Source organism: Acartia tonsa, chromosome 7 (assembly GCF_053477335.1).
Source record: "Acartia tonsa isolate MP-2025a chromosome 7, ASM5347733v1, whole genome shotgun sequence".
Lineage (NCBI taxonomy): Eukaryota > Metazoa > Arthropoda > Copepoda > Calanoida > Acartiidae > Acartia > Acartia tonsa.
The window spans coordinates 26,437,346-26,463,891 of NC_137266.1; the positions used below are offsets into that span (position 1 = coordinate 26,437,346).

The following is a 26,546-nucleotide window of genomic DNA, read 5'->3' on the forward strand; positions in this document are numbered from 1 at the left end:
AGTGTTTTTTGGCATCAGAAAGCAATAAAAATATAGTTTTCCTCTCCACTAAAAATGTTACTAAACACAGCTTCGGCTGCCGAGCCCTAGATATGATATCATGCCCAAAATTAATGAATTTGCTATAAATAACATTTATGTACAAATTACATGATGATAGCAGCGCTTAAAAATAATTAAAAATGTTTTTATTAAATTATTAACTTCGCCTCCTGCCTCTAGGAAATGTGGGAAGGTTTATAAGGGCATTTTCTTGTTTGTTAATCTAACCTCTAAATAGCTTAAAACCTGCAGAGTATTCGAGATGCAACAAAATAGAGAATTATCCTATATAAAGTTTTCACTTAGTTTTGAAGGTGTTGAATTGACCTACATTCAAAGTTTACATACTATGGCAAACTTTTTTTTTTAAATCCATGCGAATGTTTTTAAATCTTTGCATACACAGAGAGTATTGCAGTTAGGAATTTGATACAACTTCTAGTTTTGCAACCTTCACTATCAGCATCAAGTGATCTAAAGGGATAAGACAATGGCTTATAAACTGATGTATTCCCCCAATGATGGTACACAAAATTACCCATTCTGCACATTAAAATTAGTGATTGAAACTTTTAAACACTCGAGTTAATGAATCAAGCAATCAAAATTAAAAAATTCCCTAAAGTTTTTAAGCCAACGAATAAGAAAACGTTATCATAACTTTAGGGACTAGTGTAATAAACAGCCCCTTTCTCTCTGCCTATATCAGTGATATATTGTGTATTACTATAGTCATAATTTCAACGTACAACTATTCGACATAAACTATTGAAATTGTTGATATAATGGTGTCCGATAAGTTAACATAATCATATTCATAACCCACTCTGTTATGCATTTTATCAATAGTGTGGATTAAATTCCGCACATTACATTATCAAATTATCACAATTGCATTTTATTTAAATTGCAAAATTGATCTTACATTAACATCAATTTATTTACATGATTTGTGTATTTTTAGTTTATTAAACACTATACAATTGTGATGATATGCAGAAGTGATTTCATACCTCTTACACTCATTCATAGATTTTTTACGGCGTAGATTTTCTTCGATTGTTTTAATTTTTTTAGTTTGTCAATCCATTTTTGAAAAGTATGTCATTTAAGGAGGGTGTAGACATTGAACTGGGAATAAAACTGTTACCCAACGTTTTGATAACATGTTCTCTAATTCTTTAGCTAAAAATCAATGGATACTTTAAATTGAATTTAGATTTGTTGGTTAAAACTAGTAGTGTACCAACTTTTCAATCATTAATCAAAATCCAAAGATCATATAATCGTATATAATATCATAACAAATATGCTAAAACAAGGAAGGTGTTATAGCTACGTTACTTACAATTGTTATTGTCCTTATTTTGTTAAAAGAATTCTCGCTTTGAACGCAATTGTAAAAAAGAAAACATTCACATGTGTTATACATGATTCAATTTGCACAACTGGGCAAATATGTGCAAAAAATAATATGCAAAAATATATACAGGCGTAAAAGACGTTTTATTGATACTCTTCCCAATTAAAAAGAGTAAACTGAGTTACTAATATTATGATTTATATAATGATACAATTTTCAGTGAAAATTGTAAGGAATTTAAAACAAATATGATGTTAGCTTTTTTGCTTCGCCACTAATGCGCAGTTATTGTCTTTGATTTTTGAACAAAAACAATAATCAATAAATCTTAATTTTAAAATCTATAGTACATTAAAAACAAAATTATATGGGCCCTATTTTTTGTCCATTTTAATTTATGAGCTTATTCAAATAAAGAGCTCTTTATTCAAATAAACTAAGAACAGTGCCGAATATTTTTATCTTCGTTTTTTCGCTTTTTCTCAATAGAGTTGTGGACGTTCTATCATTCTCTTACACATCTAGTTTTCTTTACAAAATAGCCCAAAACCTGTCCATCTAGCTTAACAAATACATCAAGCTACTTTCGTCTAAGGATGTTCTTAAAATTAGGACATTGCAAGAGATTTTTCTGTCAAAAATAAATAAATAAACAGATTAAAATGTTGTATAAAAACTGGCCTTGATTGGTCTTTTAGACTTAGCGTAGTAACATATTTTCAAGCTCACAATGTTTGTTTTAAGTGGAAACAAAAATAAACTTAATTGACTTCCCTAAAATCTGCAAATATCTAAACTTAAATTATTTCAATAAGAGCAACTTTGGAGAGGAAAAAAACGTTGAACTTTATCATTTCAAGTTTAAAAATTAAAATAATATTTATTTTAGAAAACATTTTTGTTTTTCACATTTATGTAAATATTTATTTTTGCAATAGATTTATTTTAAATGTTTTATTTAAAATTTTAAATATTTTGATCTAATTAAAATGTTTAGCATAGAGGGGCTTTATTTTTTTCGGTGAGGGGGGGGGGGAGATTATAATATGTAACCTTGCTAAAAAAAATAGCTTTAAAAGTAACAACAAAAATGATGAACAAATTGGTGATGCTATTTTAAGATACTATTGACACCAGTGGTGTGCACAGAGTTTTGCCTGGGAGGTGTATTTCTTGACATCCCCTTCCGAAACTCTTGATTGACAATCACACACACACATCCGGCTACTTGATTCTTGAACATGTTAAAATGAAAAAGATTTACAATGTCAAATATTGAGCAAATTATCGACAACATTTCCATCACTGTGACAAAAAGCGAGGGGTCAAAATACTTCTGGATAAATGTCCCTGGAAAACATAATAAAATCAGGGTTGTAAAATAGGTTTAGTTTTTAAGTTCAAGAACGATTAATATTTAAAAATTAAAGAGTGTTGTTCATCAAAGTAACATCTAATATAAGCAATTAAGTAACTAGACAAAGTGTCTCAAAAATCAGCCATGCGACGTCATAAAAATGAGGGATTATCCATCTCTATTAAAGTAGTTTTCTTTCTCAGCTCCCTCATTTTTATGACGTCACATGGCTGATTCTTGAGACTTTTTGTCCGGTTATGTGACTAATGTTGTTAAATTTTTCAACAAGAAAGACATCTTACACTTTTTATACTTAAATTATATGATAGCTGCTCTATAAAGAATGTAAACACTTTTTTCTACAACCTTGAATGTTAATATTGTATAAAAAATGCTAGACAAATTTAGACTGATTGGAATTTTTGTGTGTCGAGTTTTTAACACTTTAGCTAAGTTGGGAAAAAACTATTTTATTTAATTCGATAATTTTATCATATATAAATACATTTTTAAATCTAACAAGGACCAATTTCTTTGATAAATGCCATTACAGGGATCCAAAGGGATAAGACAATGGCCGAAACTTTTGGACACTTTACTAGATAAACCATCCAATCAAAGTTCAGTAAAAGTCCTCAAAGCTGTCGAGAAAACGTTATTATAAAACTTTGGGGACTAATGTAATAAACAGCCCAATGTCCCCTCCCTCACTGATACGATTACCAACCCAATAGCAAATAAATTTTCTTTTAACCGTATAAGAAGCGCCTTACATAGTTATTACAGATTAAACTACATATGCATTTAAACAATTGAGTAGCTCCGCTCGTAATTATAAGACAATGAGTTAAATTCTTTTTACATTTGTATAGATATGAGATACAAGAATTGTAAGGATCAAAAGAAACTTTTACTTTTATCCCCAGAAAGAATTTGTATTGTAAAGAATCATTGGGCTGTGCTCCTGAATTCACAAATCATATCAAGTCAAGCAGCAGGGAATTTGAATTGTTTCAGATACAGTAAAGTGGTTGTTTTAGTATTAGCCTTGATAGAATTTTAAATGGTATCATAAATTGGTGATTTGCAAACAAGATTCTTCTTTCTATTAAGCTTAATAATAGCCCTCTGTTTTAACTAAGATAACTTTAGAACAATTAAGTACACATTCATTTATTCAAACTCCTTACTATTAAAGAAAGAGAGAGAGAGAGAGAACAGAGAACTGCCCTTTGAGCAAATAAACATTTCAACCTGTCTCTACTTCTCACTATTTCTTTAAATCTTGACGTCTGCTGCCTAGAAATGTTTATATAAAGATGGATGGATGGCTAACCCTTTTCAACATTTCTTTTCACAAGTTTTCTAATCCCAGCGCTCACAGTTAATGCCATGTGCTGAAGAAATCACACAACAAACAAATCCTTCCCCCCAAATTTCTCTTCCCACCCTATTTTGTAATCTTTTCAAGATATGAGAGATGTTATTCGCCAGATAACAGAAAACTTTCACAGAGGATTAGTCTGTCACACACACTCTTTAAAATACATCAAAATCATTGAATATAACTGAATAAGAATTGGAGCATCTTGAATCAATTAATTCAAATAATTCAGAACTAGGAAGTTTAAACGATTTTCTTAAAAAATCTTGTTTTCTATATTGAATGAAAAAAATAGGATTAATTTAGAGTTTTATTATTGATTTTATTGTTTTAAATTGGAATGTAGAAGGGAAAGAATAGTTCCTGTTTTAACATGCATTTAGAGATTAAAATTTTAATCAACATTAGCCAACAAGTTTTTTGGTATTTTGACTTGCAACTGCACCAATCCACCTACTCTTCATAAGCTTAATTACAGTAATTTGAACATAATTCATTAAGACATTATATAAAAGTGCCCATTAAGTTCAATTGCTTGTGCAAATATCCATGAAATGCTTTAAAAGTTGATGACTTGCTATTTGAAAAATGAGCAGCTACCATTGATCATCATTTAAAAGACAATACAAATTTAGTGTATGTACTGAGTAAACTTTAGAGGTTGGGAAAAGTAAACTATTTAGCTAGTAAATTATTAGTCCCTAGCCTTGGTGGTCATTTCATTTTGAACTTGGACGGGGAAATGTGTAATTTACTACCTTCCTAACTTAAGTTGTAGCACTTCTATGATTTTAATAGTACTTTTAATTTTGGAGAGGATGCTAATACATTTCCTCCTTGAAATTGATACGGATAGCATAACCAATCTAATCATTCTAAAATATTCTGCGATCCTACCATCTTTTCATAAAGCTTATGAAAAAAATAAAGAAAACTAAGAAAAGATAAAGGAAACAATCAAATGGGTAATTATATAAGATTAGCTGAAATAATATGTGTTGTTAGATGATAACAAGCAACAAGCAATGTAATTGCAAAACATGTTCTATCATTCTCTGTTAATGATCAATTAATTTCAATTCCTATCCTATTTTGCAAGTTGTTTTAAACAACAAAGATCTAGCATTCCATTAATAAGACGTTTTGGCCAAAACAAATCTGTAAAAATATCCAAAAGCAAATACATAAAAAGTTCTTATTGTGTCTGTGTTTTGTTTTGTTGTGTTGAAAATTTATGTGAAACCTAAAATATCTTTGTGTTTCTTAGCTTTTAAAATTTTAGACAAATAATCAAGGATATTTGAGATTTTAAGATTAAGTTTTTAGAGTGAAGGACATTCTCGGTAAATTTAATCTTATTATTACTATAAAAAATATTTAAATTGAATAAGGATTTTGAAGTATATGTAAATGGCGAATTTTGTTATAAGCAACGGAGTATTTACCCCCACCTATGGCCTAAGAAAGGCATAAGATAAACCACCCTCTTAACTATCAACCCCTCCCCCCCCCCTCATATCTCCAAAATAAAATGTCTCTCCTGCCCCCCTGTGGTGATGGGAGAATAAGAAATTGTCGTAGCACACATAATCCATTTCTTGCTGTGCTCTGCCCCTAAACCAATATTGATCATACTTTTGTACAAATTTGTCAGGTCGTGAGTTATATTCTAGTGAGGATTTTGAGTAAATTAATGTGTGCTAAAGCAGATTTTCCAATAAGATTTTTGTTTTATCAAAATAATTAAGATTTTAAAATAAAAATGTTGCTTTAATAGATACATTTTACAATATACCTAATTCAAATATTTAAAATGAATAATTCTTAAATATATATTTACTATGGGGGTAGGGTAAAGCCCTAAACTATCCCGGGATTTATGAAAATTTTCCCTGAAAAAATCTGTTTGATTGTTGATTATATATTAACGAACAAACAAAATAAATTTAACTAAAGTTCAGCTACTAACATATTATTGAACTACAAATATAGGATTAATAGCATCAGCATAGAAATTGATTAATTTTATACCTCAAACAGCTATTACAGAAAATAAAGCCATTTTCATTGCTAGTCTATTTTAAAAATTTAACCGTCTCTTAAGAAATATGACCTTTTTTGAATATTGAAGGTAGAACATCCACTTTAGAGAAGACTGTCCAACTGAAATTCCAACTGTATATGACATGGATATTTCTTGTTGTCACAAGCTATGAAAATCTCACTTACACAATAGATAGGGTGGGAGTGATAGATGTCTATACACTGGTGTGCATACACTTACACAATAGATAGGGTGGGAGTGATAGATGTCTATACACTGGTGTGCATACACTTACACAATAGATAGGGTGGGAGTGATAGATGTCTATACACTGGTGTGCATACACTTACACAATAGATAGGGTGGGAGTGATAGATGTCTATACACTGGTGTGCATACACTTACACAATAGATAGGGTGGGAGTGATAGATGTCTATACACTGGTGTGCATACACTTACACAATAGATAGGGTGGGAGTGATAGATGTCTATACACTGGTGTGCATACACTTACACAATAGATAGGGTGGGAGTGATAGATGTCTATACACTGGTGTGCATACACTTACACAATAGATAGGGTGGGAGTGATAGATGTCTATACACTGGTGTGCATACACTTACACAATAGATAGGGTTGGAGTGATGGATGTCTATACACTGGTGTGCATACACTTACACAATAGATAGGGTGGGAGTGATAGATGTCTATACACTGGTGTGCATACACTTACACAATAGATAGGGTGGGTGTGATAGATGTCTATACACTGGTGTGCATACACTTACACAATAGATAGGGTTGGAGTGATGGATGTCTATACACTGGTGTGCATACACTTACACAATAGATAGGGTGGGAGTGATAGATGTCTATACACTGGTGTGCATACACATACACAATAGATAGGGTGGGAGTGGGATTAAATCATCATAAAATGCATACCGTTTTTCTACTATTAATACATGCCGCGCAATTTGAATTTTAAATATGTGCGCATTTCTTTCACAATCTGTAAATCCGCAAATTTTCAAAATTAAGGCTTTGGAAAAACCGGTTTTTATGGCATAATTTGTCAAAAAAGTAATTTTTAGATATTTAAAACATAAATGTCCCAGATTAGGTTTTCTAAATATATAAAGCATTTTATAAAATATAAATTAAGTTATACAGTAGCTTCACCTTGTAAAATAGGAAAATGGTAAAGAACAAAAACCATTATCTTTTATAAAGAAAGCAAGTAATTGTAAACAACATTTGGTAGAAATGATCTTCCAAAGAACAGGTCCATTAAACAAACAAATCAGAGTACATCAATTCATAGACACTCAGGGATTAGGGATATGAAAGGATCTTGGACAAAGTAGCTTCAGACAAAGTAGCTTCGGACAAAGTAGCTTCAGGACAAAGTAGCCTTCTTAGGAAAGTAGCCTCCACTGTTAATAAAGGTCATGGCCCCCGCGCTCTACCCCCTGGCCTGCCTAGGTTTGTCCTGAAGCTACTTTGTCCGAAGCTACTTTGTCAAAGATCCATATGAAACTAATGGATATAGGATATACGTGGACATATTAAAAGGGGGTAACTTGTCTTCATGTTAGGTAGCTGTTGTAGACTTCCTTTATTGGCCATTTCGTTATCCAGTAGAAGGAAAGGGGAGGGGTACCGTTATTTTAGCCAACTCAGAGTATCACTTTATTAGAGTAAATGAAAATCTAAACAAATGTAGATTAGCCCTATTTATTTAAACTTTGTTTAAAGATTCCTGGTACAATGAGGTATATTTTTAAAAAGATTTACTTTTAAACTCGTAAAGTTAGTTATCAATATTACTGATTTAATATGACAGAATGAATTTGATTTCCATGGCGTTTAGGAAAACTTTTTAACGCGTAGCATCTTCTAGATTTTTTCTTTTAGTAAATTATCCCTGATTCAATTTTATAAATCGTTTGGGATACGAAAGCTTTTTAGATATTAATGCAAGTACATATATCAGATATTGTTTTTTACTAAACTTTTTATCGATAAATTATATTTGGATGAATAATTATTGTATTCTTTATTTATCTATATCTATTAATACTTAATGAAACTCAGGAAGAGAGTGGACACTTGACTGTATAAATTATATTGGTACCCAAAGTTTTAAAATACGAGCTTTTATTCGTTGGCATTAAAACATTGGGTACTTTAATAGTTTTAAAGGGTAATTTCATTTATCATCATTGGGGATGTACATCAATTAATCATCCATTGTCTTATCTCTAAATATTACTGTTGATACTGCAATTGTTAAATAATGCTGTAATATTTAAAAGCTTATCAAAACCTCACGGTTGTGATTAAACCATTTTAAACATTGACGTATCACTGAAGTATAGAATCAGACTCTTAATTGCTCGACCTTTGTCTTATTTAATGTCTACGTTCTGCTGAAGTATAATAAATGAAAAATGCATTTGAACACTTGTTTTTTGACGCAGCTACTTTATGATTCTCAATCCAGCAGTTTGATCGCCTGAATAAAATAATGTGTGACATACAGATAAAACTTTTACGTTTCATTGTTACCTGTAAGAGTATGCATATCAGCTTATAGATGCTATTTTTTTATTAAGTATTTGTCCTTTTAACTTGATTTTGACATAGTGATTCCTTAGACTATTTGTTATAACATTATAAACATAGCAGCTCTATAATTACGTCTCAATATGTAAGTCCTCCATATCTTTTAAGAAGAGGTCATTATTTAGGTTATTAATTGTTATTGCTTGAATTGTTGAACTTTGCTTATATTATAGTTGTCATCCTTTTCTATTTTCATAGTTTTATCCACACACCTGATCATCTGCTAGGCTTCGCCAATAATCAAGGATCTTAAAGGATAAGACAATAGACGATAATTTATGTACATCCTAATATTAATGAACACCCTTCTGTAAAATAAATGTTTTGATATTGCTATTTTGAATCAACCAGATTAATAGAAGTACACAACGTTTTTAGCTAACAAATGAAAGAACGTGTTTTAGAAAGAGCAGACATTCGCCACGCTGTGAAGTATTGATTATTTAAATAAGATTATCTATATTTGTTATCAATATCCTAATTGAACGTTTAAATTGTAACAGAGCAGAATAAAGCTCTTTTATAGTTGTTAAAGGTGGACGGATATAAACACCTGTCGTCCTAGGGGTGTCCGTACGTTACACCTAAAATCACTTAGTCAACATATAGCTCTAATAATACATCAGCTAAAATATACACAATAACAACAAAAAAGGACAGTGGCAATAACTACTATTAATCGAGAAGGTGATTTATTGGTGTTCTGATAACCTTGTCCTTAGATATTAAGAAAAACCTAATCATTAATTGTTAGATAATTTTTTTTATAGTTATTTTGCGGAAGTGGTTGCACACCTTTTATTAAAACGATTAGGCACAATTAATTCATTTGTCATTGGTCAGCTTTAGTGTGCATTCATTTGCGCATTATTATTGCATTATCCAATTATTAGAACATCAAATTTTGATCACATAAGTACAGTTTGCGCATTTTTCTTCATTTTACAACCCCTCAATTTTTTTGCTAACATGCATTTTTAAAAGCAAAGACTGCCTTAACATGTAGCTCTATCCTTTATTTGCTATCATAATTATACTGTTAATAGTACCATGATTCCTGCTACAATTGGGTACAATTTAAGAAGTCTCAAAATTAAATAATGATCTTAATATTATCCTTTATTTATATAAATTTTCTTGACTTTGCTTGTTGAAAATATAACGTACTGCGGATGTGATAATATACCTCCAATTTTAAAGGAAATTAACTAATAAAGTTATTGCCTATCCTTTCATATAATTAATGTTTGTTATTAATTATTTAAAGATTTTGATAGGATTTAATATTATGACTAGCTATAGAAAACATTATACAATTAAGGAAGCTATTTGAATGAATCAAAACTTATCCAAAAAAAGTATAAAAATCTTTCTTTTTTAGGGTATTTTTGATGCAATCCATATTTTTGTTGTAAAAGTTTTGAGTAATGTAAAAAGTTGCAGTAATAAATTATTATATGGGACCCATAAAAGCAAGGCTTGCAGCTGCGACTAAGTTGCTTATTTACAGCCGTTTGGTTTCTTAAATGAATGATTAAGTCATTAGGGTTTGGGCAAAGAGTTCTCTCATTAGTTGGCTTTTAAACTTTGGGCACTTTTAAACAAGCATTGCCCAACTTTTCCACCAATAATTTTAATCTGCAGAATTTTTCAGTTTATCTTCCATTATCATGTCCCTTAAGTTTATCTGGGTGTGGAAATGGATTCACGCTAAAAATCCATCTCTTTTTTAGGGGTTTCCTTTCCCACCTCCCCTCTCATCCTTCGATTTTTGTTACGTCACAAAGATAAAAAGTTATACACTATTACTAGGTTCGCTTAAAGGACGCCTGCAAGAAATACTACGCTTTAACTGCTGAAAGACTGCCACAAGAAGACCCAATACCCCAAATTTAAAGCCTTCAGCTTCAATAACAAAAAAGTTCTAGGCATTTCAAAATAGCATTTTATGTACAATGGAATTTTTGAAAGATTTCCAATGCTCATAAAAGAAAAAACAATATTAAATTACGTTGCCTAGACATAAAATTATAACCTTATCTTTGTCAGAAACTTAGATTGCCTGTAACTGATTACATTTTTACAATAAAAACACCACATTTCATAGTCAAAATCTATGAAAAAAATTCGATTTAAATTGCATTTTTAAACGAAAATCATAGCGGAAACAAAGGGGTAAACTAATACAAGCTTTGCTGTGATTGGTTGTTAAGCTGATTCAGCCTTCTGATTGGCTACAGTACATTCGGTACAACGCAAGTAAAACTTATTTTTTTTTAATGATTTTGACTATTAAAATGGGTATTTTTATTGTAAAAATATAATTAGTTACTGGAAACCTAAATTTATGACAAAAATAAGCTTATAATTTTGTTTCTAGGCCACGTAGTTTAATTTCAAAGTTTTCAACATGAGCATTGCAATTCTTTCAAAATTTCCAGTGTACATAAAATGTCATTTTAAAATGCCTAGAACTTTTTTGTTATAGAAGCTGAAGGCTTCAAATTTGGGGTATTTGGTCTACTTGTGGCAGTCTTTCAGCAGTTAAAGCGTAGTATTTCTTGCAGGCTTCCTTTAAAGACTTGCAGTGTGACTTAAAATATTTAACAACATCATAAAAATATAAGGATGTACTGTACATATTATTATAACCGTTATAAGGACTTTATAAAAACTTGATGATCTTTTAAAGTTTATCTATTTAATAAGTCTCAAAAAATACTATAAAATTAAAAGATAACTAATTTAAATCTTAAATTGCATAAAGCATAACCACACGTTGTTATGTGTTTTGATAATCTAATATTTAGGTTGATGATTATGAGGAGTTTCATCACTACCACATAATATCACATCTGCCAAGTGCTGTATTTTTGAAAAAAATAAACATTATAGGGGGTGCTTAGTTGAGTACAGGGGGAAGAGACAGTTTGAACTGTTGTAATTTAATGTAGCGCTGATAATTTAACGATACATGTGTGGCACTGAATGCACACCACGATTATGATAATAAACATTTTTACAATAAGAGGGGTGGTTCCTGGATAAAATTGTTATTAGGTAGGGTGAAGGGATTTGACAATTGACCTAAAATTTGTATAATTAAGACTTTTACGAAGGTATTGAAATTTTCAAAGCAATTCATTAATTTTAGTTTCACAGCGCTACTTTATAACTAAAGTTTGTCTGAACGTCCGTCTATAAGCGAAGTATGTGATCTACTTATTGCCACGCAACTTTTAAATAAAATGTTATTTAGCATTACATAATTATTCAAGCTTTTTTGTTATAAAATTAACTAATATTGATACAGAATTTTTTGTTGTTTGATCGCCCCTATACGCCTGTCTATAACAAACCATCATTATATAACTTTAGAAGCCAACTGCGCAAATTTCTGGTGTGCATTCACTTTCACAAGTCATCAAAACTGCATATTATTACAACAGCACAAACTGCTCCTTTTCCTTTGTGTATTTCTAAATTAAACAAATACCAACTTTTAATTATTTGCAATTTTGTTTGTTTTTTTTCATAAATAAAACAAGTGTCATTGTGTCTTTTTACATACTTGAAACACATTGTACATGTTATGATATGCGCAAGTGATAAAACACCGACTTTCTTTGTCATGGAGGAAATAACAATTAAGTTTCAAAAAGACACTACAGAATTTTCTTGTAATAAACAAGGATGGCAACCGTAAGAAGCCACACATAAATTTATATGCAACAATTCATTAACAATTAAAATATAAAAAAAACTGGATAAGTAAGACATAAAGTAGATAACCAACATAATCTAACACTTAAAAAGTTTTTAAAAGTTTAAAATTTCATCATCGTAGACTGTCCTTTTAACTTAAAGATAATAATTCACGATATAATATTAATGATTTCTTTTATTTCAGATGTGACTTTTGATAATGATATTATTAATGACATAAAAATGAAAATGGCTAATGAAAATTAAAATGGTTCAACAGTTTTCAATGAAACAGAAAGTGAATGCCGCGTAGTGAGAATAGAGTGATTGATTGATTGTTTATCTTTGGTTCCCGCCTTTTTTCTTTGTTCATTACAATAATGGTTTCTTCATTTATACTCAGGAAAGAAAGATATTTGATTAAGATTACAAAACAGGATATAAAATATAATAAACAAAGATTACAATGTTTTACAGTTTTACTTATATTTTTGATGAAGTGTATAGCAGATAATGCATTAAATTTTCAAAATTTTATTTTTGGGCTGGGACTGATAATTTTTTTCAAGCAATCCATATTTTACAATTTAATTCCACAGAACATTAATTCTACGCTCTTTCCTAACAAACTTCGGCGGATGTATAAGCTCTATGTTTAAAAATGTAACTGCATTACTGACATCAATGGTTCTAACAATGTCCGTCCAGTTAAAAGCTGCGGAAAACAATTTTGTGTGCAAATCTGCAATTCCAGAAAGTTTTCTGGTAAAATCCCATAATTTGCATGTAAACAGTTACATCCTAATCCCCTATTTGGTATGTATTTGTGTCTAGGCTTGGGAAAACCATAGGTGAAATCTTCAATCATAGAGGCTATGATACTTAATTGATGTTAGGTTTTGTCAATGGATATCTAAGATATCCCCTCAGGGTAAAAACATGTAGCAGGGGCTAAAAATTTCTAAAATATTAATAGATGGGTGGTTGTTGACCCACTTGCAAAATATGCCATTTTATAAAAGTTTTCCTCTCCAATTCTGATTGTTCCAAACAAGGCGTGTTGCTTAAAAGATTGAAAACCAATCGGTTGGAAGATGATTAAAGTCCCTCCACAGATTATGACGTCATACGATAGAATGAGAGGCTAGTATACACTGTAATTGACCAATGATAAAATTTATGCTGGCCTATCATTGGTTATTTTATCATATGACGTCATAATCTGTGAAAAGACTTTAATCATCTTCAATCGGCTGTTCTACCTCCCCATCCCTCGAATTAATTAGCAGGTAAAGAGAATCATTGTAGAGTATGTTTGTTTTTAATAGAGAGAATAACTTTTTATGACTGATTTTGTTAATTTATGTACAATCTAAATAAATTATTGACTGACAATTCCTGCTAGAACTGATCTTTATTTTTAAAAAAAGATAAACATAATATCCCTAAACTTTTTGTATACTGCAAACTTTTATATTTGTGGCGAATAATTTTGAGATTTCTAACACACAATACTATAGCAAAGTGTAACAGCAGTTGGCCAAACTTTGAGCAGAAAGTGTGCGTGCAAAAACGCTAAATTTCTCATTATTGTTTGACTATTGTAGTAAAAAAGTATTAATAATGAACAAGTCTAATAGGTTATGTGCTTATTCAATATTAGTTATATTTATTAAGGATAATATTATAATTTGAAGTTTTAAATTAAAATGACTTTCCTCTAAGACATAGTAAAACAAGGATGACAACATCCATAAAAGCGAAGCTCTGAAACGGTAGGACAAACGGACATTATCACTTGTATAATGTCAGAACTGAATAATCAGAATGCGAATGTATAAGAGTCAAATCAAAATTGTAAGTAAATTTGTTGAAAAACTGCTTGATACAGGATAATGATTATGGACATACTTACATTTTTAGGACTTGATTATAGAGTTGCTTCGCTTATAATATTGTACTTTGTTGTCCCAGGAATCAGTATACCAAAAATCAGACCAATCGGATAATTAGGTCACGTACAAATTTGTTGTTAAAAATGTAAAAATCAACATGTTTAAAATGGACGTACGGACACTTTGGTGATGATTATAGAGTTGCTACGCTTTCTAAATCGTACCTAACTATTACAGGAACTACCATGCAAAATTTGAAATCGATAGGACAATTCTAACATGCCTAAATAAACGAAAAAAGCTATTTAAAAAAGTAAAAAAATCAACATGTTTAAAATGGACGTACGGACATTTTGGTAATGATTATAGAGTTGCTACGCTTTCTAAATCGTACCTAACTACTAAAGGAATCACCATGCAAAATTTGAAAGCGATAGGACAATTCTAACATGTCTAAATTAACGAAAAAAGCTATCCGTGACGGACGGACGGACGTACGGACGGACGGACCGACCCTAATTATAGAAAAGCTTCGCTTTTAAAAAGTTGTGATTTGAATATCAGCTGTTTTATAAGGATATAAATTGGTGAGTAAAGTTTTTGCCTAAGTTTTGTTGGTAAAAGTTTGCCTAACAAGTGCATACAATAATCATGCATGCTTAGGAATTGTTCAACAATACAGTTTGTTTCAATAATGATCATTTATAATTCAGTAGAATTGTATTTTTGCTATATAGAAGTAAAATCACCTATTTGTTTAAGCTACTTTTAAATTTATAATTTTGTAGTTATATTTGTATTTATTTATATTTTGCGAATTTTTTGGATATGCTAATTTTTTTTGCACACAATGACTTTTTTAAGCACTCCTGGCGCCACGAATATCTTGTAACCTTCAATTAAAGTTATTATTATTATTATTTGATTCTTTATTTGTCTTAACTATATACATAGAAAGTTAACATATGAATTATAGGAGTTATTATAACAATACTAAATAAGGACTAATCCAAGATATTCTCTTATAAAAAGTGTAAGTTCATTGTGAAGCAGAAGTAAGCAATACAAAGAAGGAAATTTTGCCGTTTAACATAAAAAGTGTACATTTAAATTAGGTCAATACTAATACAACATAATATCTTCTCAAAATATGTCCAATTTATACAAAAAAAATAAAACTTCAGTAAGTTCCAGAAAGAAAAATAATCGTCATCGAGAAGTAAAATATAATATTCATGATAAAAATAATAGGTCAATAGGTACTAATCCTTAATATAAAAATGTGTATAATGGATACACAGCTGAACTTAAAATTGTTAAGGAGGGATAAATAAGTGTGGCCTGTTAAATGAAAACTGCAGAATGCTTTAATGGGCAGATCACCAAAAGCTCCACCTCAAGATTATTGTTAAGGTTGTTTACTGACCCTCTATTGGATGAGGTAATTTTTCTTGAAGGTCTAAACGTCACCATATGAAAAACAGGCTTAAATTCATATGGTTAAAGTTAAGAATCACAAGAAATAATTATCCTCGGGATCATTCTTTTTTTTACTACACTTTATTTATCAATACCCACCTGTAGATTTTACAGGTGAGATGAAGTTAAGGTGAAATACTTAAGTGTGTCTAAAGATTTGGTGTGTTTGTTGTGTAAGTGTAGAGTATAGTATATATATATTACATACGAATTTAAATAAACAAACACTTTTTAAAAATGCCCTCATTTGCAGGTAGTTTTCTTTCTATACTCGAAACATGACATTTATCCCGGGTCAAATTGAAATGTTGTTAATTTTTCATATCCTAATCTATAATTTTTGTTTTTAAACAAAAATTTTCTTTGAAAGGAAATAAATTCAAGTAGATTTGAATTTAATGGGAGCTTTTTTTTCAGTCTTGACTGAAAGATAAAAAATAACACAAGTGTAATTTCAATATTAACTACATTAATAATATTACTGGTGAGCGATTTTGGGACTCCTACTAACAGCCAGCTTGAGTCGAAATTAAATTCCATATTCTGTAGAAATTCTGTGAAGTAGTTTGTTGTAAAGTTTGTGGTGACGGGACAGTCCAGAAAAAAGTGTTGTGTTGTTTCTCTCGGTGCGGGTAGATTCCGGTCCAGCTTACAAAGTGTACATTCTGGAGATTCTAGCCTAAAATTTGAGATATTAGCGTTAAAATAGTTATAATTGTTTATGGATCTAAATGCGAATTCTCGGATATTTATTGGTAAGAAGGAAAAAGTCCATACTTTTTGCCATTTACGCTCTCTCTCTATATCAAATTCTCTTATTTTCGCCCAGTTATACCTATTTAAGTAAGACTTACACTTTTCTATCCTCTGATCATCATTAGATAAGAAGTAACGAAAATGTTTTGACTTTACTTTTGGCTTTAAAAAAAGTGAACTGATTTTAGTTTGGGGTTTTGAAAGTTTACACCTATATAAAGCAATATTGTGCTGAACAAATCCTCGAAGTCTCAAAAATTCCATGTAATTGAAGTTGACCTTTGATTTGATGTTAAAGTTTCTATAATCTAGACATATATTATCAATATTTAACAGGTCTCCAAAACAAATTGACTTAATATCATTTTCATAGCGTACCCATGTTGTTTCTGTAAAAATTGCCCTGCTTACAATTTGTTTTTCACTATTACAAAAGAAATTATTTTTAAAAATTCTCATATCTTTTATGTTATCATGGTTTAGCCAAAATGAATTTGAAAATATTATATATGATTCAATAATTCTAGATAAAATAGGATTAATATTCTTATCTAAATTTTCATTGAAATAAAATGGATCATTTGCTTGACATCTAGTATTTTTTATTTCTAAAGCCCAAGTATCTACTATAGATAAGGATTTTTTATACATTAAAATATCTAAAGAGCGTAAAAAATCTATTACTTTTGGTATTCCTAAACCTCCATTTTCAACACTTGAAAAGATTTTAGATTTTGCAATTGGTCTACTTTGACATAAGAAGGAAATAATGAGATTTTCAATTTGCAAAATTATATCTTCAGATGGAAAGACAACTGCCCCTACATAATTCAGTAAAGGTAACATGAATCCCTTTATAATTGCAATTTTTCCAGGTGTAGTAAGGTAGAAAAGTGCCCAAAAATTTCTAACTTTTGACATTTTAGCGACAATTTTGTTCCAATTATTTTGCATATTAGACAGTTTTGAATCAAAATGTAAACCTAAAATATCAAAATCATCAACCAATTCAATACCAATTAAATCCAATTCCAGAAAAAAATCATTTGATGGCTTCCTTCCTATAATACAAATTTTGGTTTTGTTTACATTAGTTCTTAAATTAGAGACTTGTGCAAAGTAGGTAAGAATTTGAAAAATAGTTTGTAAAGCAATGGCAGTTGGAGTAAATGCAACATTACAATCATCGGCAAATGCTGATTCAGGGTCTGGCTGTGTATCTGTGTCTGTCAATTTAAAAGGTATAGCTCTTGGTATTACAATTTCATTGTTAATTGATAATATAAGTAATAAAGGGGTTAGGGCAATTTTAAAAATGTTAGGACTTGGCCTATCACCTTGCATATAACCAATTAAAGTTAAACAAAACATTTCTGTCATTACAGTGTCAAAAAATAGATGCTTATTAATTTTTAAAGGATTGGTTTGTTGCATTTTATCAAAACAATGACTGTTAAATCCAAAATAAGCGTAGCTATTTTAAATTGGAAAATTGTTGAGATTAATGAAAATTAGAAGAAAATTTCTTAAAACGGTTACAGCTTTGTCTAAAACTTATTTCATGGTCAAAGGAATTTAATAGATAAACATATCTTTTTTTTCTTGTATTCATTCGAAACCGATTAATATCCGGTTGATTAGAACTGGTTCTCATCCAAACGAAAAAATGATGTCTAGCATCGTATTATATCCAGTTTTCTACGAATATAAAAATGTAAGCCTTTTTTTGTACATTTTATATCCGCGGCAAGCTGTTTATAATACGATGCGAGAACGTTGCATATCATAATTTGATCCACTGAAAACAGTAAAAGTGTCTGACCATGACGTCAGAAAAAATTAACAATTGAACAATGAGAGGCCGCTATATATTTTACCATTGTGAATACTGGCTTCTCATTGGTTAATTATTAATTTTTTCTGACGTCATAGTCAGACACTTTTACTGTTTTCGATCCACTTTTTTATCTTAATAATTTGTTTATTATTCATGTGGTTCGCCTTAATTGATGAAATCGACCTTGTTTTTTTTTCTTGAAAAGTGCAAAGCTCACTGAATTGACAAGAATCTTATCGTTCTAATTACCCAATTTTGGACCAATACACGGAAAAAATCAAGTTTTGTTTCAGGGAACAGGTGATAATAAAAAATATAAAAAATCGCCAATTTCTTATGTATTAAATTTTGAGATTATAATTATGATGAAAAAATGTGTGTGTAAGTCATTAATGACATACAAGTCTACATGATATAATATAATCTAAATCTTTTTTTGCTCTACCCCAGATAAAATTTACACTTTAAAATTTTATTTGTCGTCCTATTGACTAATCCTTGAAACCCTGGTTTTATCTAAGTCCTTATCTTTGCTCTATATCGCCTAGCACTACCCATTAATCGCGATTTTTTTAACTAAAATATAAACGAATTATACAAAATTTACTTTATTTCTTTTTTAGATTTTTACTATAAGGTAGAATCAAATATGGTCTTTCGTTTTAATAGTCACATTTGATTATTTATTGAAAAAAAAGATTGATCAACTCCCTAGATATGTAGCTTTAAACCTGACAAGGTATAGAATACAAACAATGAGTGTAAATAAAATAGTATTTTCCATAAGCTAAATGATTAAAAAATTGCAATCCTATTAACTTATAATTGTACCATCCTTGTTTTTCTAACAAGCCTTTTGGTATCTTTTGTTCTATGATCAAGATCTTTTTTACACATTGCAAAAAATGCGGTTCCGTGTGCAGATTTTTCTGCAACCCGAGAATTGGATGTTCATACATTCCGCAAAAATGCAAGGATCTAAAGTGATTAGACAATGGCTGATTGATGTATATCCCTAATGATCATACACAAAATTACACCTTTTGTAGATTACAATTAGTGGTTAAAACGTATGGACACTCAACTTCATGAACCAACCAATCAAAATACAGTAAAAGTCCACAAAGTTGTTAAGCCAACGAATAAGAAAACGTTATTATTAAACTTTGGGGGTTAGTCAAATAAACAACTCAATGTCCCTTCCCTCCCTGATTTTGAAGTCTTTTGTGGAAACAATTTCACACCCCCCCCCCCCCCCCCCCAAGGATTGATAGCAAAGATATGTATGTGGTGGGAGTGGTCATAAATTAGCAAGTTTTAAAATTTAAAACACGAAGGTGTACTTCCATAGAGAAATATATATAAGCGGTATTTAGATAAACTAATTTTTTATTTAAAGAAACAGTATCTGTGTCTCTGAACCGAAAAAATACCAACAAAAAAATATTTTAAAGGGCCATTAATGGACTTCACTGACATAGAAAATTTACAGTGCTCCTAATAATTTTGATAAAATGAAGGGGTTCTTTAAAATATTTAATAATCGAAATGTTTGGAGAGGACCTAAGCATGCACAATAAAACAATAATTTCTTGAAAAATATAAAATAAAAACAAAACTGAAATTGAAATGCAATGATCTAATTGCAGAGAACAAATCTTCAAAGATTTTCAAAATTAAAGATTAGGCGATTTTTCATTTGATTTTTCATAGATTTTTTAGTTTTATAAAAGCCACACCCCTAAATTTCAAAGAACTATGGTTAACAATAACCAGGGGGGTAAAATTATCCTTTCATTTATGTAAAAAAAAGTAGAGGATGTGATGATTACTCTCGAGAAAGGGATGTAATTTACTTAGCTGCTATCGAAGATAGACAGTTGAACTTTCTATTCACCTTCTACTTTATTACTTAAAACTCTTACCTCGCTATTCTAATAATGACTATTTAATATTGATATGATCAAAAAAGTTTCTAACATATTTTTATGAATTATCTTTCGAAATAGTTTTGCTGTGTTTGCTGTCTCAACAGCTGCTGGTTCTGAAGTACGCTGTACGAGAGATCATTTCAAGTAAGTATTCCTATAGTGGTGTAGCTACTGTATAACTAGAAAATGTCCGGACGTCTGTTTATCCGTCTGTCTATACAGTCTTATTTATGTATACAAAGTTATTATATGTTTACCAAGCATAGCTCTTACTTGATCAATTGTATTTTAAACATAACATTTACCTCATATGTCTTAAGATTTTCCTAACTTATTGCTGTAATATAGTTTACTTTTCTATACTGTTTTAAACATTCTTATATAACATAGACGAAGAGAAGACTTGCTCCGACAATTTTTGAGTACGACAAATTAAACCCAAATTTATTTGATTACTTTAGATTATACAAAGTTTATATTTTAACTAGGGATAAAATGAAATGTAATATTCTTATCTTGAACACTGTATCTAAAACTTAAAGGTTTTAATCCCAGAGGGCTTCAAAGGTATAAGGTAAATTTTTCAAAGCATCTGTAAGTTGCAACTATTTAGCTGCACCTGAGACATTCCAGTGGGGGGGGGGGGGGAAGAGAACATTGCACTATAAATTGTACTGGTACCCAAAGTTTTAAAAAACTAAACACATTGTTTTATTCGTTTATAATAAGGGAGTTATTTCAAATATAAATAGAATTAAGATTATATTATTAAAGCCAAAAAGATACATTTATGTAATGATATTTTAAAAATCTTCGAATTCCTAACAAAACATATTATACCTTTATCCATGGCTATGTGTAGAATTTTGTAAATGACTTACCAACTTTTCTAAACAATTGAATTTAAAGTTTGGTAATGATGAGACATTCCAATTTTTCAAAAGAATCCCCCCCGACAATTTTACAAGATGAAAATACACCTGGAGTATCTTTGTTTTATAAAATAGGTAGTAGGTTGTTTGTCTGTTTTCTGTCCATTTAGATCTCTATAACTTCTGGGTTCATAAAATTCTCCTTTTAGGAAAAACTTGATATTTACCTATACTATCACCCTATAAAAAATTTCATTGTGTTTAGGGATAGTATTCCCACCCCCTATATTCCTTTTAGTTATTTGTCTGAAGCTTAAGATCTCAAAAAATGCTGGTTTGATTGGATTGTACTCTTCAGGGAAGTTTTCTTAATGCCTTTGGTTGGTAGTTGTCTATTTTTTTGACCTACCCCTATATGATATGATATTAAGTAATATACAATACAATTCGAAAATGTGCTACTTAAAATCTCAATAAATTGCATCAAAAGCTTTGTTAATGTCAAGCTATCTGAAAGTATGTACTTACAATTCTATTTATTGGTTATGACACTATTACAATAACAGTTGACATCCTTAGTTCTAGTGTGTCTGGTTGTAATTCTAGTCGTCTTTCTAGGTCAATGGATGTAATTTTTAGTAGCGAAGCTACTCTACACAACATACTTGTCGATAAATGTGTCGGTGTTTAAATGGACTTAATGATCCTTGTATAAAATAGTTGCGCTCTTAGCAAAAAGCGACAAAGTCTAAGAAAAGAGGCTACTAAAAAAGCCTAAAACCAAACATAGACATAGAAAAAGCTTTCCTGCATGGCACTTCTCATTCTGCCTCAGACAAAAACATCGTTCCACTTAATATTGAATATATTAATTTTAGATTTTGATTAAATTTAATGAATACATTTGATTTTAAAATATCGAGGGTAGCTTGAGTTTTAGACATTTCAAAAATGAATCATCTAATGCACCAATTACAGTTAGGCGCATCGATGGATAGCTATGTTTTTGTAAAGGTACTTTAATTGTATTAGTTTCTTCCCTAAAGATACTTGCTTTGTTAAATAAAAAAAGTATTTTCTACACATTTTTATCGTTTTTCACTAAAATGTTTATTAGAATTATTAATACAGATAAATACTGTGAAATGATCCTCCCAAGGCTGAATAATCCATCCATGCATCTTACTACATTGCTCTGAAGGCTGGAAAAGCTTGTTTTTTTTTGTGCTACAGGTTTTCAATATTTTATTGACATGATAAATGGTTTGACAGGTTGACGTGTCGTGTTAGGGAGCCAGTTCAATTAAAGTAACCCGATCATGAAATACTGGTGCATCTCAAAAATAGCGCTTGTCTAAAAGTGCTTACACAATATGTGTATTTCACAAACAAATTGTATGTTAACAAGGACAAAATTGTCTATAAAAAGGACATAAACTTTAACCAACACCATTTTAAATGCAAAAATATAGTCATGTTTAGGATACTTCTTCAAAAAATCTCTTAATTTGACATCTTTGACAGTGACATAATTTTTCGTGCATAATTTAAAATTCGCAAATAATGAGTGAGACCAATATCAATAGCATTTCAATTTTGCATCCAGACTTAACAGTTTTGTTACACAGTCTAAATAATATCTTTTTGAGCAGCTAAGCTTTTCTGTAATCCGTCCGTACATCTAATAGTAAAAGTGTTTCAATTATAGTTTACACAGTGAATTAATTAGTGCACCAAATTTAAGTAGCATATTACTATATTGCAGTTTTATATCTATGACAAATTGCTAATGCTTTGCTATATATGAACAAATTTGTTTTTGTTTTCTCTATCTATTCATTATTTGATTGATTGATTGATATCAAAAGGATTTAGTTATTATACTTGATAGACAATGATTTTCATTTCGAGGTTGGTATTTATTTTTAGGAATAAACCTTTTCTCTATTAGGTAGGATATGATCTTTAGAGATAAAAATTATCTTTTCTGTTTTCTGGGGGATTTTAACCATTTTAAAATAAACTTCCAAAAATTGAACACTCTAATGCTATGCCATATTTAATGCTTTATTGACAGTTCATTGATTTGATTTACTTTTCAGTTCTGCTCTGACGTCATCAGCAACATGCAGACCAAGAGACAAAGTTATAAGGTAAGCAAATTATTTATATATAGTTTTAATGGGTATGTATTAATTTGTAGTTCTGTTGATGAAGGTTCGAGTCTATTTGAATATTTGTATTCAACTGATCCTTACTTTTTGGTTCCGATTATTAGGGTAGATAAAGTATAACATCTGTCACGCTCATAGAAAAGAAAACCAATAAAAGACCAATGGTTCTTTTAGGGTCTAATTTTCTATACTTTTAAAACTAACGTACATTTTCTGACAACTGTATATTCGTCACCTAAAACTGGAACAAAATGGGGTCAACACAACTGTGTGTACTTGCAATCCAATATTTAGAACTTTACAAGTATAGATATTACACAAGTACATATACAGATGGGTGTACATTCATTTCCGCATATCATCACATGCGCAATAGGTCTATTATTCGCAAAAAAAGACAATGCATTAATTATATAGTAAGAGGTACGGTATCAAATGATAAAATGATGCTAAATGCAAAAAGCAGTTTTGTCTGTTGATTTAATATGCGTTTCCGGGGATTGAATAATGTAAAGCATGCGAGGAATTGATTGCACACTAGCTACAGAGATATTCTCCGTGCAAAAACTTTACCACATAATCAACATGAGAATATAGGGAATAAAGTTCCTTGATAAAAAAATAACGTCATTTGTTTGTATGTTAAGATATTATTAACCACTAAACTGGTTGAGTTCTTTATTTTACAAAATACTATTTTAGGTTCTGGGATGGTTTTAGTCTTTTTTTTATTTTAAATTCCAATCTTGGGAAGTATTAAGACTAGTTTTCTCCCCCCTTACGAAAGAGTCCCCCGACGCTAGGGGCGTACTGTAATTTATAGGCTGAATAGTAAAATATAACTTATATAAGGCCAGTATAATGATATCCCATGGGATTCTATTAATAAAACATTTCTATAGAATTTAAAAATTTTATAAGGCTAGAATTTTTAACAACATCTAGTAAATCTAACTAAGATAAAATTGTGTTTATAAAATTCATTAAACTAAACAAAACTAATTTATCTAATCATCTTAAAGCCATCAGCTCAGGTTTTAAAATATTTGATGAAATGAAAGCACTTAACAAGAAACAAAATCCAAACTTTTTGCGCCCAAATTTAGAGTGAAATGTTTACAAATGTCCAATCCTTTTAACACTGATTTGGTATTATTGCAAAATCTTTATATAATTCCCGCAAATTTCATATACATAAAACTTCTGCACATATTTGAATATAGTGCATTTTTTTTACAGGACTCGGCTGCCGATTGTTTATAATGAAGCGTTTGATAAAGGAAAAGGCATCCTTTATTGGATGTATTGCGTCGGGCTGCAGACGACATGTTATCGTTTCTGGCATCTTCAATTTAAATTTTCCGCCAAAATAGTATGACAGATGAAAACAGCATTGTACAAACTGTAAATAGAAACAATAGCAAAGCAATGGTTTAAATATCTTCAATCCATATTTCAATTTAGTGTATTCTATCAAAATATTGAGTAGAAACTGTATCAGACTACAAAGTATAAAATTTATCTGTGAATCAAAATAATATCAGTCTACATAACACTCCTAACAGTTGAATATTATTGATGTTTTATCATTATTGTTGTGTTTATATTATTCACCTGTTCTAACTATTTGCATTATATGTGCTATCATGTTTTTAACTATATTATAACATTGTGTCCACAGTTTTTTCCACTGTGACTATCTTATCTATTTATGTTTATAAATATAAGAAGGTGTAAACCCTCTCTTAAGTGACATGTGTATGTCATTAATTATTAACCTGTATAACAACTCATTATTATAACTATTTAGCTATTTAATATTTTGTGTTGTATTAAATAGTTTATGATTACACAGTAATTTTATGTATATGTAGAATGTTCATGATTTTTATTTTAATATGTATGATATCTTTTCCTAAAGTTGAAATATATCATTTAAAACAACAAAAAGGACGGCTGGTTATTTAACTAGAAGCTAATAAAAAAGAGCGAGGAGCAAAAAAGCGGCTGCTATTAACTTTGGGCATTTTAACAGGAATTTTAAATTTCTTTGAATATTTTTGGCGGCTGATTAGCATGTTATAACAGCCGTCTACAGTCATATTGTAGTAAAATTTTCTGGAAAAAACAGCAGCTGACCAAAGCTACGGCTGACGAGCCCTGCAATTTTATGCAAATAAAATAGAGTTTTATTTTGCCGAGGTGTTGAGTATCTAAACATAGTAGTAATTTTATGCCTTTATTGCCTATAAATATACAAAATAACATGGACAATGATGCACATTAGTAGCGCAGCAATGAGAATCTAGCAATATTTTTTTTAGAGATATCGACAAAGTATTGTATGTGCATAAAATGTTTTCAGCAAAATATCAAATAATATTTTTTATTTAATTATTTTTAAAAAATACACTATTTTATAAGTCAACAAAAAAGCAAGTGAGACGAACTGGTGGACTTATGAAATACCCCAGAAAAGAGTAGTTGCACTTACACTTTTATTGAGATAGCAATAATATTCAAATATCTTTCTCTAGATTTATAGGAATTTCGAAATTGGGCGAAAAAGTTTTTTCCTTCTAACTTTTTAGAAATGCCAAAATCATACCTAGAAATAGTAACATTTTAAAACCAGACATAAACAATTTTAACTTTTTGTTATTTAGGTTTTCTTGTTATTTTTCATAACTCTGAACATAAATAAGGATATAAGTAGCTCATCAGCTTAATTGGCCTAGTCCACTAAAATTTCTAAGGCTAGTTCAGGAGTTTGGGTTTCCTTAAGGAATATGTAAGATTTAGGAAACCTTAACTCCTAAAATAGTCTAAGAAGCTTTAAAAGAAAAGTAAATGCAATGCAGTAGAAAATACATTGAATAAGTTATATTATGAAAACAGAATAAAGTTAAAGGAAAGCCTTTTGAACTTAAAACTGGATCGTTATCGGAATTTTCAATGCCTCACTTCCAAAAAGAAAATAATAATCTAATTATGAGATTTATTTTGAGACACTTAATGTCACAAATCTGACCAAAACGGGAAGAAAAAACTTATTATTAAAAAACTGTTAGAAAAAA

At 30.0% G+C, this 26,546-nt stretch overlaps 1 protein-coding gene across 1 annotated transcript in view; it reads left to right on the forward strand.

Moving 5' to 3' along the window:
- The first annotated feature begins 12,734 nt into the window (after nt 1–12,734).
- Nucleotides 12,735–26,546, forward strand: part of LOC145325161 (uncharacterized) — a 79,095-nt gene continuing 65,283 nt past the window's right edge. Inside the window, exons 1-3 of the mRNA XM_080168021.1 lie at nt 12,735–12,926; nt 20,500–20,567; nt 23,398–23,448. Of these exons, the coding sequence (XP_080024147.1) occupies nt 12,906–12,926; nt 20,500–20,567; nt 23,398–23,448 (140 nt within the window). The 5' untranslated portion in view covers nt 12,735–12,905. The remainder of the gene's footprint in view (nt 12,927–20,499; nt 20,568–23,397; nt 23,449–26,546) is intronic.